General features: G+C 36.2%; 1 protein-coding gene across 3 annotated transcripts in view; it reads right to left on the bottom strand.

Annotated features, from left to right (window-relative positions):
- The window catches only part of RNGTT (RNA guanylyltransferase and 5'-phosphatase), a 192,378-nt gene that overhangs the window by 112,789 nt on the left and 66,539 nt on the right, over positions 1-13,050 (bottom strand). For all 3 annotated transcript variants that reach the window (XM_064447649.1, XM_064447647.1, XM_064447648.1), the window contains one exon: positions 5,261-5,425. In XM_064447649.1, the coding sequence (XP_064303719.1) occupies positions 5,261-5,425 (165 nt within the window). The remainder of the gene's footprint in view (positions 1-5,260; positions 5,426-13,050) is intronic.

Genomic DNA, 13,050 nt, shown 5'->3' with positions numbered 1-13,050 from the left:
TGACCCATACCATTGTTTAACCTTTAGCCCTGTTGTTCCATTGAGAGTGATGGACACAATTCTCCACGGGACCATGGACTGCACAGAAAGGAACATTTTTTCTACTCCTGCTAGACAGCGTTTTCACTAGACAATAGGCTTTAGTGATGACACCCAGGCTGGGACTGTCCACACAAAAAAGCCTCAAAAAAGAACTGTGGGTTGGTTTAGGCACTGAAAGCAAGACTTGAATAATTTCTAAGGAGTTTATTTATTTCTAGGTACCTGTACTTCCTGTTTCATATAATGAAGATAATGTCCATGTTGAAAATCCTAAAATATTTATATAAATAAAAGGCTAAGACTCCAAGGCTAAGAATATGTAACATACAAAGCATTAACCTCACTGGTCTTTAATACTTCAGCATCACAGAAGCCTAGAACTCAGCTTCTTACATGGGCTGCTGCTATCCTTACATGATGGGTGGGAGAGCTGGCAGATTTGACCATGTCATCTCCTGGAATTCTGATGCACACTAATAAATGAAAAGAAAGCAAGCTATGCAACAGAAGTGATCAATCATGCAAGTGTAATGACAAACAGCAAAGATTCAACATTGTTCAAAACATGCTTCTAAAAGAATTTGGCAAAATAGCTCACAAAGTACATGCGTTTCCAGCTAACACTAGAAAAGTAAACTGTGTTTAATGATTCTTTGATTATAGAGGCAGACAAATTTAGTGATGCTGCTTCTTCCATCAATATCAAAGTTCAACAAGGTAACATTTTTAGAGATTGTGAGAATATACAACCTGTCCCCAGGTGACTGGCCCTTTCTTTTCCTCCTCTTACCACCAAAACTGTGTCTTATAAAAACAAACACAAGTCCATCAAAACATCTTACAATAATGTTTAAAGACAACATTATAAAGATATAACATTGTAAAGATATAGCTCATATTTCCAAAATCTAGTTCCAACAGCGAATGTCAAGGCACAACTATAAATGCTGCTCTACTTTATAACTGCACTTTAGAAGTGCATTTTATTTCATAATAAAATGATTTTCAGATTAGAAAAAAACAAGTCAGTACTCTAACTCTGGTATTAAAGTCTCAAGCACATAACTCTAGAAACAATTTCTTTATTGGATGTATTATATAACACAGTACAAATTTTACTGCTGTTTCAAGTAATTACTTCCACATTTTCACTGAAAATAACTAAACCTATGTGGACAACATTCGTTTTTCCTGGTATAATTAAAAGTTTAAGCCACTTATTCTGCTATTAAATATAGCACTGAGACTCCTGGCCTTTTTGAGCAATCTTCCTACAATCCACCCAAGCTAACACACATTCACTGATATGTGCTGCTGCTAATCAGAAGAATGGCCAAAAATGGCTTTCAGTTTGGAACACTATCTTCATCCAGGACTGGTCTTCATCCAGGTCAGAGAAAGGAATGATGGAAGGAGGCTGAGAGGTCTACAATATCTACTTTTGTGAGGTTCAAACTATGTCCTGGGAAGGTATTTCAAAAATTTAAGTTTCTCAAAAAAATAAAATGTGATGTGTGGTTCCAGCTGCAGTTATTCAGAGGTACACTTGATTCTTTTCTTGATCCTAAGCAAAACCCAGCTAAGCTTCAAAAAAAAAAACCAAACAAAAAACCCAAACCTCCAAGACATATTCCAAGAATTTTGATGAAACACATTCTGACACGTGGTGTGGGTTTTCCACTTTTTCAGTCTTGAATATGCTGGTGCAACCAGAGATCCACCTTACCTGTGGCCAAAGACTGCTATGTCCATTGATCTTTCTTTGAAAACAACAAAACAACAAGCCTTTGAGGTGACCTGAGAAGCTACCTCTTCTTCAGTGACACACAAGAAAGGGAGGTAGGGAATAAACCCATGTGTAAGAGAGCACACAGCTTTTCTGAGACCACTCAAGGATGTAAATCATTAAGGACCTCCAGTCAAGAAAGGACGGTTCCTGTTCAATCCTTTCTAAAGATGAAAGGATCTTGCTGTTCTTGGAGAAGAACAAGAAAAATGGCTAATTAAAAATAAGGAAAAGATCTGCCTAAGCAGGTCCCATTTGTCAGTCCTTTAGTATCCATTCCACTGCCACTATCTCTGGAGATGGATTGATGGATATGCTAAGTCCATCTGAATATGAGCAGACTTAGAAGCTGGAAGGAGTTCCTTGTCTCCCTGCAGACCTTGCTGCACTGCACACAGAGTTGGTAAACCCTGTCAAGACATTTGTCATTGATGCAAAAGAAACCCAGCTTGCTCTTTCAGCTATACTAATGAGGTACTCATCTCTATGAGTACATTTGTTGCTATAGTTGCAGAGATGACTGAATAAACAGGAAAAAGATCTTTTGGGCAAAGCAATACTGTTTTTAAATACTCCTCTTTTAGAGCAGAGCAATGCTTCAAAACAATAGTCTATTCTGACCATATATAATGAAAAATTCTGTTCACGAATTTGCAATGAATATGAAGATGTAACCGTTTCATTATCCTAAGGAGGTATACAGGAATCATACTCATCAAGTTCACAGAAGTAACAAAACAAAAAATGGATTTCTGAGGTAAATAAGAACAAAAATAATTCTTAGTCTACATATTATTCTTTTGAGAATATATTTTGTGAATACTATTCTTCTGAGCAGATACAGATTTGAATTATGTTTTGAATCTATAATGATTCTCCTTAAATGTTTACCGATATTGCCTTAGATAAAACTCCACATCAATACTGGCAGTACTACCTAAAACCCCTTACAGTTATCACAGGGCATGCAAACAATTATTAAATATTGACATAAAACTTTTTACTTATTGAAAACAATTATCAGATTTAAAGCTTCATTAGAAGTTTTCTATTATAACAGTAGTATAATGAACATGTTTTACTAGGTAACAGTGACTTTAAATGAGAACAAGGATTGTTTAAAACCTATAATGTACATTGTACAAAAAGAAAATTTTTAAACTTATGGTTATTTCAAACCCAAAACATAAAAAGCTTTAGTCTGCCTTGATTGCCACTTAAGAAAACCACCCCAAAGCCAAACAAAAAACCCCCAACAACAAACACCACCAAAAAATCCACCAAAAAAGCTGCAAAGCTCTGAGAGGAAAAGGAACCCAAAGAGATAGAAAATGTGCTATATAACTGTAGTGCAAACCAGCCATTGACTTTTACTCACTCAAAGTGGGGGGAAAGTTAACTGACAAAAAGAGGCCTAGTTCAAAAAATAATCTTCCAGGACATATAGTTTGATAAAACCCAGGATATCAGTCTTACTGGCTTTACTTTCCTACCAATTTGATGTAATACATGCACAGAGTAGATAAGTCATAAATGTTTGAAATTACTAAAATAAGAGGAAAATAACACTGGCTATTCGCTCTGCACTGCCAGTAACTCCACCCCTCCTGCTCTCTGTGTGTGTCTCCAACTGCTGCATACAGAAATATTTTTCACCAAAAAATGAAGAAAATTGGCCAGATAATTGCATCATCTGTAATTCAAAAGTTAATCAAACCTGGTGGCATAAACTAGGGCAAAATAAAGAAATATTGTCCAAGCATTAGTGTCAAAAGCAATTATAAGTCTATTATGAAACATATTCTAGCCATGTATAATTTTCTTCCCCTCACCAACACACTTGATGCTTTACTACTGGGTAGTAAGATAGTCACCGTCCTGAAGAGTTTATGCTCAGAGCTTTGAGAAGGGCAGAGAAAGACCAGTAGACAGCATCATTTCATTGCTGACTTTAAAAAATGCCACTGTCAGAATTGTTAAAATCCAATACATTGAACACACATGGACAATTCAGAAACCTCCTTCAGACCAGGAAAAAAAAAAAAGCCAATGAGCATAATTTTAATTTCCTAGGTTTTAGGAAGCAGAGGATCATTTCAATAGTCATGTGCTGGCAATCAGATTTAACTAGCATGAGATCTGTTTACAGATGTGTTTTACCTAGAAATTTTTCTGGAAATGCTTCCAACCATGTTCTTCCTAAGATTTTTAAATGAGGTTAAATAACCTGGAACTTCAAAACACTTCAAGAAACTATAAATTTATGTAAGAAACCATTTTTAAGAGGTGTTCTTTTTGTTATGGTTTCTTTCCTAGCTTCTTTTCATTTCGAGCTCAAAATTACGTGCCCTAAAAAAACAGCCTTTTCCCCCCCAAAAAAAATTTACTTCAAATTTATGACGTTGACCTTAAATAGACAACCCAAAAAATGCAACAGCGCAAATACAGAGAAGTGACCAAATCACGTATAGTGCTTTATCAACATAAACTTCTCATAGAATTGTTCATGACTTAAACTTTCCAACGACTGCTCCTCTCTGCCATGTTGTGGTTTTTTGTGGTTTTTTTAAAGCCCAGCTTATGCCTTGTCTCTTTATTTACTTTTCAGCCACTCTTGGTTAGCCGAAATACCATTACTGCTCCTCTTGGGGTGAGATTCATTACCTGATACAGGACCAAGGAAATGACAGAAGTAAATAGAAGCCCACAATTTAATGTTCATTGCTCTGTATTGATGAGAAACAGGATGACTACTAACAGCAACACTGAGAAAAACAGGTTCCTCTACAAGAATTATCCAGGAGCTATTTAATTCACAGAAGAGAATAAAAGTATTTTACAGAATGTTAGGATGTGTTTATACTGAAGAAGAGACTGCGCAAGGAAAGATACGAACTATTTGCAATTCATATGCATTACTTCAGAAGATCGAGGGCAGTATTTTAGCAAGTAAAATGTGGAGACATTAACTAGAATGGGCTCTTAGTAATCACTGCTGAACATGAAATGGGAGTTGAAGCACAACTCATGATTCTTATACTATGGCCAAACGGGGACTGGAAGTAAAAAGAACATTTTTACCTACAAAGGAGGACAGCGTAAACAACAGCTCTCAGACACTCCCTTGAGCTCAGAGACATTTCAGACCTGAAACTATTAACTTCTATACCATAATTCAACATTACAAAACCAAAGAATTAGGTGTCGCCAAAATACAGGTTTGGAATATGGGAAGACAGTAATTCAGAAGGAATAGGTAGCCTAAAACCACTTTTCAGAGTATCCCAAACTGCCAAGTGCCCCCCAAGCACTGCTGAACACTCAGTTAGCAGAGGAACTCATTGGAAGCTAAAAAAGTTGAGGAAAAACCTACACCCAACACTTCCTTACTGCCTTCAGCGCCACAACATAAACAACTGAAATCAAGTTTACCTTTCTTGAAGCGTAGATGTCAAAAAATGGTTTGTTTCGAACACTGAATGGTTCCTGTGCTTTGTCAATAAGGCCATTCTTCATCTTTTCATGTCGTGGAAATATAATCTCTTTCTCTATACATGCAAGTCGAACATTAAAATCACAGTCTCCAACAGGCTGTCCCTGCCAAGTTACAAAAAATCAGTATTAAAATCGAACACGTACCAAATTATTTGAACAGGCCAAGTTTTCCATACACAGTATTTAGAATCACATAGATAAATGAAAATATTACCAAATTACTATAGGTTTTTGCCAAATACTTGGTTTTCAAACATTTGTCTCAGGCCTTAAGAGGTTTAATCAAATCAAAGTTCACAGAAAGATAAAAACCTATAATACGTATTCAATGAGTTATACACTTAAATACCTTTAAAGTTAAGAAAAATAATTTACATATTCCCTATTTCTAGCTTTGGATATAGCAGCCACAAATGCTTCCAGAGTTTTCCTCTGAAGTTATTTAGCTCATTTTGTTCATAATACACATGACAACACAACAATGCAATTTACACAGTTAAGAAAACTCACTATTTCAAATGTACTATATTGATGCCTTGAAAGAAGCATTAATTACATAAATGTTCACTTTTCTGTCACAGAAAAAAGAAAAATACAGCTGCAGTTGGAAAACGTGCCAATAAACAGTGGCTGCAAAAACCTGCTCAGTCGCAAAATGGTAGTAAAAGCCCTTCTCTAAGTCTCCGTAGTGTACTCTGACCTTTCAAGACGTAAAATAAACCAGCAGTTTTACGTTGCTCTTTATACATTTGGTGCATTGCACCAGATCAGTATGAGCGTTCAAAATGTGCATTTGTCAGATAAATAATTGCTCATAATGGAGTTTATTATATTTTGCGTATTAGATAGTGAGGAGAACACACTATGGATATCACAAAGAGAAAATAAGCAACTGGCAACTTATAAACTCTAAAGTTAGTTTCAGTCAGATGTGCCACTTTCATAGCAATGAGGCACAAACTCATAGGTTTGCGTTGTTATAAGCATGATACAGAATTGCAAGTTATTTACATGAGATCATCCCTCATCTTACCATCCCATTCACACAAAAGTAGTAAGCTTGAGAAACCGTTCCTTTCATGGTCCACAGAGAATAACGTCACAGAACTCTGGCTTTAAAACCAGAATTTTTCAGAAGTTGAAAGCAACAAACACAGGAAACTGGGAAGACATGGGACACTCATCATCAATGGCAGCGGTACAGATGAGCAGAACCACCAGCCAGATACTACCTGTACTAAACACAGCTAGAAGAAAAATGGAAAGAGGATCTAAAAGAAAAAAATCCCCACTCTAACATGCATGAAAGAATATCAGGACTGGTCAACCTGAAAGAATACAAAGGAAATAAATGGCAAACTGACATCCTGATGAGGCATACAAAGGTAAGAGATAGAACAAATAGTCTCTGAACAGACATCTTAATTAGGAGAAAAACAGAATGCCAATTTTAGACCAACATGATCTTAATCAATTTCTTTCCAAACTCATCCTGGCTTTCACCAGAATCTTCTGTCTTTCATGCTCCTGAAGGGGCATTAAGTCTCTCCTACATTTCTTTCCTAGCATTAGATCCTTACTAGATCTCTATCAATTGTTCATTGCAACAGCTTTAAGAACTATGCATTGTTTCCACACCACATGTAATTCACAACCACCTTCTTATAGGACTCGGCTTCAATCCCTCCCGGGAGAGGCAGCAGAACCACTGTCACCTGGTGGTCCGGGAAAGCATTCTGCACAAAGCTAGGAGACATTTCACCCATGTTGTCGCTGATCTCTGGTCACTGATCCATGCTTGTGAAGAAGAAGAAAGCCTATTTGGCTGTTAAGTTCACCTTCACTGTTGCTTTCCTTTCATATACGGAGGTGTGTTAGTAAAGACCCATTCAAAGGAATGTAAAATGAGAGTACAGGAAAATCCAAGAGGCGGGAGAGTGGCTCACTTATTCATTCATTGCACAAGACAGCTGCATGATCTACAGGTTTTTAAGGGCCATACACAAAATTGCGGAGAATTCTTCTCTCTTCCTCCCTTTTCCCATATACAGCATACTTAAGAACACATCTATACAGTGATTGAGCTTGTTCTGGTTTGTCTATGTAATTAAAGCATAGAAAACACATCTTGACCTCTGTAACAACTGACTGAAGAACTGATCGAAGAATCCTGGGAAACGTGTATACACATCTTTTATTATTTCAAAGAACACCATAAACTGTTCTCTAGGTAAGTTTCAGCAAGATCTAGTACACATGCTGTCTTCCCTACAGTGGCCTTTCCACTCAGCCACATTTTATGAGTAGGTCTGAAAGAGCAAATTAACTAATTAATGTTTCAAATATTTGAGCTTCCAATAAGCAGTAAAGTTAGAGAGCTTCTTTACAATGATTCATTGAAAAATGCTTTTGCATAGTGACTTAAATTTATTTCAATCTCTGATTAGTTAAATTAAAAGCTGAGATACTTCATATGCACCATAAACCAGCTGAATCACCTTCTCTTCCTTTAAATAATCCTTTCACTTCTCACGTCTACTTGGAACTAATTATTTCCTGCCAATCATATATTTTTACTTCAAAGCTTGTTAAGCAGAAGGGTGTATTACCACTAGGTTCCATCATATAAAGGTCAGAGCTAGGCTGACATAGGATTATGAGACGGGAAAACACAGATAATACTGCCAAGCAACTTCTTCATCAGACAAGTAAACTAAGTAGTTAAGGAATATTTCATTCTCCCAAAAATCACAGGGAAAAAATTAACATAATATCAAATTTAAATCAAGGGCATACTGAATAAAAGCAATATTGGAGGAAGAAGCCTTTTTCTTGTTATTAGACGCTTGCCATAATCACAAAAAAAATGTTGCTAATATACAATGTATTTATCACAGACAGATCCAAACCTTCAAGTGGTAAAATCCCAGCTTTTAGCAAATAAGTAGGAGGGTAACGTAGGCTGCAATAAATAATTCCCAGACATTGCCAAAAACAGGAAGAGATTATTTAGTATATAAAGCACGCATTTAAAAGTTGTCCAAAAACAAGACATTGATGCATGTATAATCTAAACCCAAGCAACAAATACTAGTATGTTTTTAGGCAATATAGATGTTTTACTAAGTGTTCAGATGTTTGAGATTTTATTTCAGTATGTAAGTTTTTACTTGTCTGAGAATGATGAGGGTCACCACTGCGTAACAGCATAATTACTGGAGTGCGTTGCATGGTAATTCCTTTTCTAGACATTTTTAACCTAGAATAAGTTTGTTAGCAAAGGGTAAAACAAAATTAACAAGTAGCATGTGTTTCCTATCTATGCTAGAAAGTTACACTTCCCCCTCATCATAATTAAAATATATCCTTAAGCAAAATATCATTTAGGAAAGCCTCAAGAGAGTAGTCATCTGTTGAATCAACACCTCTTCCTCAAGCAGCTGAATTCCCTTCACCTGTTGAAACCCTCCATTGCATTAAGAGGTCACAGCACGAGGCAGGCTTGCAATAGATATGACACTTTGAAATATTGTTTTGATTTTAAACATAATCCTCCACACATCCTCAAAACGTAAAATGAAATTTCTACAGAGCTCTGAAATCCACCTAGGACTAAACACTTTTAAATTTAAATTTATAATATTTCAGATTACCTTCCCATCAGAACCCATGCACAATAAGTCACATGAGAACCTAGTGTAACACAAAAGAAATACATGTTTAAACATACTAGAAAACAGGGTCTGCAGCTCATTTAATATCCACTGTCTTGAGGGAGTTCGGGGAGGCAATTTATTTGCTGAAAGGAGCTATGGAGGAAAAAAAAAAAAGAAAAAAAATCACAGTCCCAGTAACATTCTTCCAGATGGATACTGAGAGACTGAATTTGGTCAAGCATCACGCTGTTCCCGTGCTGTAGCTCCTGCCCTCCACCCAGTTCACAGAGACCTCCACGCTGAAGTCACAACCTCACACCGACACGGCTGAAAGGGCTGATGAGTAACTCGGATCCCAGGTCATTAAACACAGGAAGATGGCAGGAATCTCTGAGATAGGTGTAAGAGGATAATGGGATTTCTGCTGCATACCCTGCCTCTGCCCCCTCTCTCTCCGCAAGGAGAAAGGTACTCCTGAGGAGGTACCATTGCCCTCCAGGTTTAAGTCTCCCTTCCCCTGCCTCTAAGGTCGACCTTGTGGCTATAGCTCACTAATTTGGTGAGCCTTACATGGAAAATCCTTTATCTAGATGGATGCAGTACAGACAACAAAATGGGGTATGTAGGTGCTAAATCCCATTCAAGTACTTTCTCTTAGAATTTTATATTTATCCGGCTTTTTCCCAATGCAGCTGTCGTAAAAAGAAAAATAATGCTTGGGCCTGTGTACACAGCTGATAACTAGCTTGGGCCAGGATAAACTGAGAATATTTATTCTCTTCCTCCATGAGATATGGTTCGAAGCCTACCTGCCAGCAAAGCATGCTCCATTTGCTTCCCCAAAGCAGTAACTTAGACATGAATAATTCAGCGCATACACACATACACGTTCCACGCACGTCTTCACTTATTGAGCCATAGCGGAACATATGTCACAACTGTCTTAGCTTTAATGATTTTGAGAGAAGAATAAAGAATAAGCTTAGGCTGATATTCTACCCTGTGTTTAACGTTATTATTGACAATTCAAGGCACCCACAGCTGACACCTGCAATTCCAACGAAAGCCCATTATTACGTCTCCCATCTTCTGAAGACCATGCAGTCTAATATTTTGCATTTTGTATTAATGGTCTGGCACATATTTCTTCTGACCAAGGTTTTATAGACGCTGCTTTTTTTTTGATACACATAGCTTTTATGTAAGAACAATCTGAAGGTGCTGTTTCGTTCTCAAAATAAGATTATTATGATATTCGATCACCTAAAAGATTTTTTTTTCTTTTCTGACAAAGTTTTCTTTTTAGAACAGGATTAAAAATAAAGTATTAGAGAAATGAAGAATTTTGTAGAATTATAACAAGAGTCAGTTTTTCATTTCTAAAAGGTTAAAGGCATATATATTTTTCAATATTTTTTTTTCTAACTTTTCTCACTCAAGTATTCAAAGCCAGTAAGGTAATGGCAAGGAATTTAGCAGTTTCAAAATGTTTTCTAAAATTTATTGTGGCAACGAGGTACAGCATGTGAAATATTGTTTCAGCTGTAACAATTCAACCAATGTGCTGCAGGAACATAATTACTATTTATGTGTTGTCTGCTTATACAATGGAATATCACTTCGATTTACCACAGGAAAAAAATGATTTGAGGAATTAAACCTATTAAAAAGATTACTGAAGACATGTATTAAATTATTTGTATTTCCTTTTTTAAAAAACAACACTGAAAATAAATTCAAATACGTATGAATCAACAAAGGAAAGAAGCTTGTAGTCCATGCATAAATATCAAGGCCTAAAAGAATATACAAATACAGCTCCATACTTTTTGTTAGAAAACATAGCTTGAACAAAACAGCAGGATTGTCAAAGTTGTGGCTAAACAGGTACGGTCAAAACAGAAAAGGCAGACTGTATGACACACATTGCTCACTTCTCACGCTTCTCCTCCTTGGATTGCTCAAAACAGAATACAAATTCAAGATAAAAAACTATAAAACCTTGTAATTGCAAGTGGATGAGAAGAACGCTTCACCAGTGTAAAGGTAACACGTATCAGGCAGCATATTTACGATCAGTTGAAGTAACTGAATTATGATTCTCACCACTGACACTGCGCAATAAAGACGCAGATTTATGGAAACGGGCATCTACCATGGATGAACACCTAAGCCCTCTCTTTTGAAAACAAAGCTCCAGTTAGGCGCCGAAAGCTCAGTAGCCACTATTTTGGGAGCACAGACAACTCAGTCCAATTCATTGTTTGATTGCATGTACAGTGGCTTCATTTAGGAACTTTATAATCCTTATAAATCCTTCTGAGCCTTCAAAAACAGAACTCAATAAGGGGATTTTACTGGGATGTAAATGATTAAAACCAAAAGGAATTATGTTCTGTCTAGACTGGCTGCCTCCCCTCAAGTAATCTGAGCAGTAGATGAACTTTCCATTTTTAATTACTGAAGTAAAAGTCACAGTTCTAATAACCCATAACTATAAAGTAGATTTGCCATCGTCATTGGATATTTACACACAAAAAGATCACACATGGTTCTCCCAGAGGAATAAAAATTTAAATAATTTATTTTGCACTAAATCTAGGCTATCTGCAAAGTCAAATATCGAACATCGGGCTTTACTACTTCTGGTTTTTCCAATTATTTTTCCTAGTGCTGTTGTTGCACATAGTATGGAGGAATCCTTACCTTAATTCAACAGATACTAGATGGTCCAAGCAAATATTTTCCTTTTTCTGCTTCTACTTTCCTCAACCTCTTTTCCTTTCTACCAGCCATTCACAGTGACTCTTTATAAGAATAGCTATTGCTGGGTTTTTACAGGGCTGTTGTTATGGCTAATTATCACTTTGGTGAATTAAAGAACCGTGGGAAAATTCCTACATATTAAAGACATTATTCAGGGCATTTCATACTTGAAAAGATTGTGGCACCAATTTTGTTAGAATATATACCACTTTGTAGTATTTAAAGTAAGACTGCCTAGTACAGTAAGTATAAAGTCTCCTAAAAACTAGAAAAGAGAAAAAAGTAGTAGTAACAATCAGCACTGATTCACAAATACTATCTTAGAAAAGGAATCCCCTACCTCTCCCAAACCATCATAGAATTAAAAATTAAGTATCTGCTTATAATAGGTGTTATACTCCTGTTTTACTCTTGTAAAAGATCTATAACTTCAGTACACAATCTGTCTTTAAGGTATCTAGTTCATTGTGTGCATGGTTAGCTTATAAGTAAGAAATAATGATTAATTAATATTATAGTAATTTCAAAAGAAAAGTGGTATTTTTCTTGTATTTCTTTTAAATAAGTAAATATTCTACAAAGGATGAAAATATGGCCTTCACATTCCCTCCTAGACCATAACAGTCACTCAGGTTATTCAAACATATTAGCCATGGAAAAGAAAATATTAGAGAGGTCCTGCTTTCACCCTCATAAAACCTATCCTGAATTATATAGTTATTTTAGTACTTCCTTCTGATTAACTTTGATATTTTTTTTTAGTTCTTTTCCCCTAGAAACACAAAAAAAACATGGAAAGGCAAGAGACAGGGAGAAAGCTGAAAATATGAAATATTACAGATAAATTAATTGTAGAAAAAGAGGAATTAAAGCTGAGGGAAATAAGACTTAACAACATTTGAACACACTCCCACTGCGTCCATATGATATCCCCACAACTATCCTCTATTTTGCCTATAGTTGTTCCTGCTTTGAAATATACTGGACAAAAAAAGCCCTGTATTAGACTTCATTCCCTGTACTTAGGAAATTGGACATGATAATGCAACTGGAAAACCTGCCGCACTGTAAAGTTTTTCACACTTTCCACCTCAGCTGTTATCACTGCCAGATTCTTGAGAGATCTGAATATTTGCCTGAAACGGAAGTTGGGTTTAAGTCCACTTGGCAGTTCCTATGGGAATGACTGTTATAAACTGCAAGCTGAGGGAGACAGTTTTTCTATTTAATCATATGTTACAGTTCCTAGCACAAGATGATGATAAAAAATATTGCAAATAAAAAGTGAGGGGTTTTAAGGCTAAA

This window comes from Phalacrocorax carbo, chromosome 3 (genome assembly GCF_963921805.1).
Source record: "Phalacrocorax carbo chromosome 3, bPhaCar2.1, whole genome shotgun sequence".
NCBI lineage: Eukaryota > Metazoa > Chordata > Aves > Suliformes > Phalacrocoracidae > Phalacrocorax > Phalacrocorax carbo.
The sequence above is the reverse complement of the archived record's forward strand: the minus strand, read 5'-3'. Positions and strand labels throughout refer to the sequence as shown.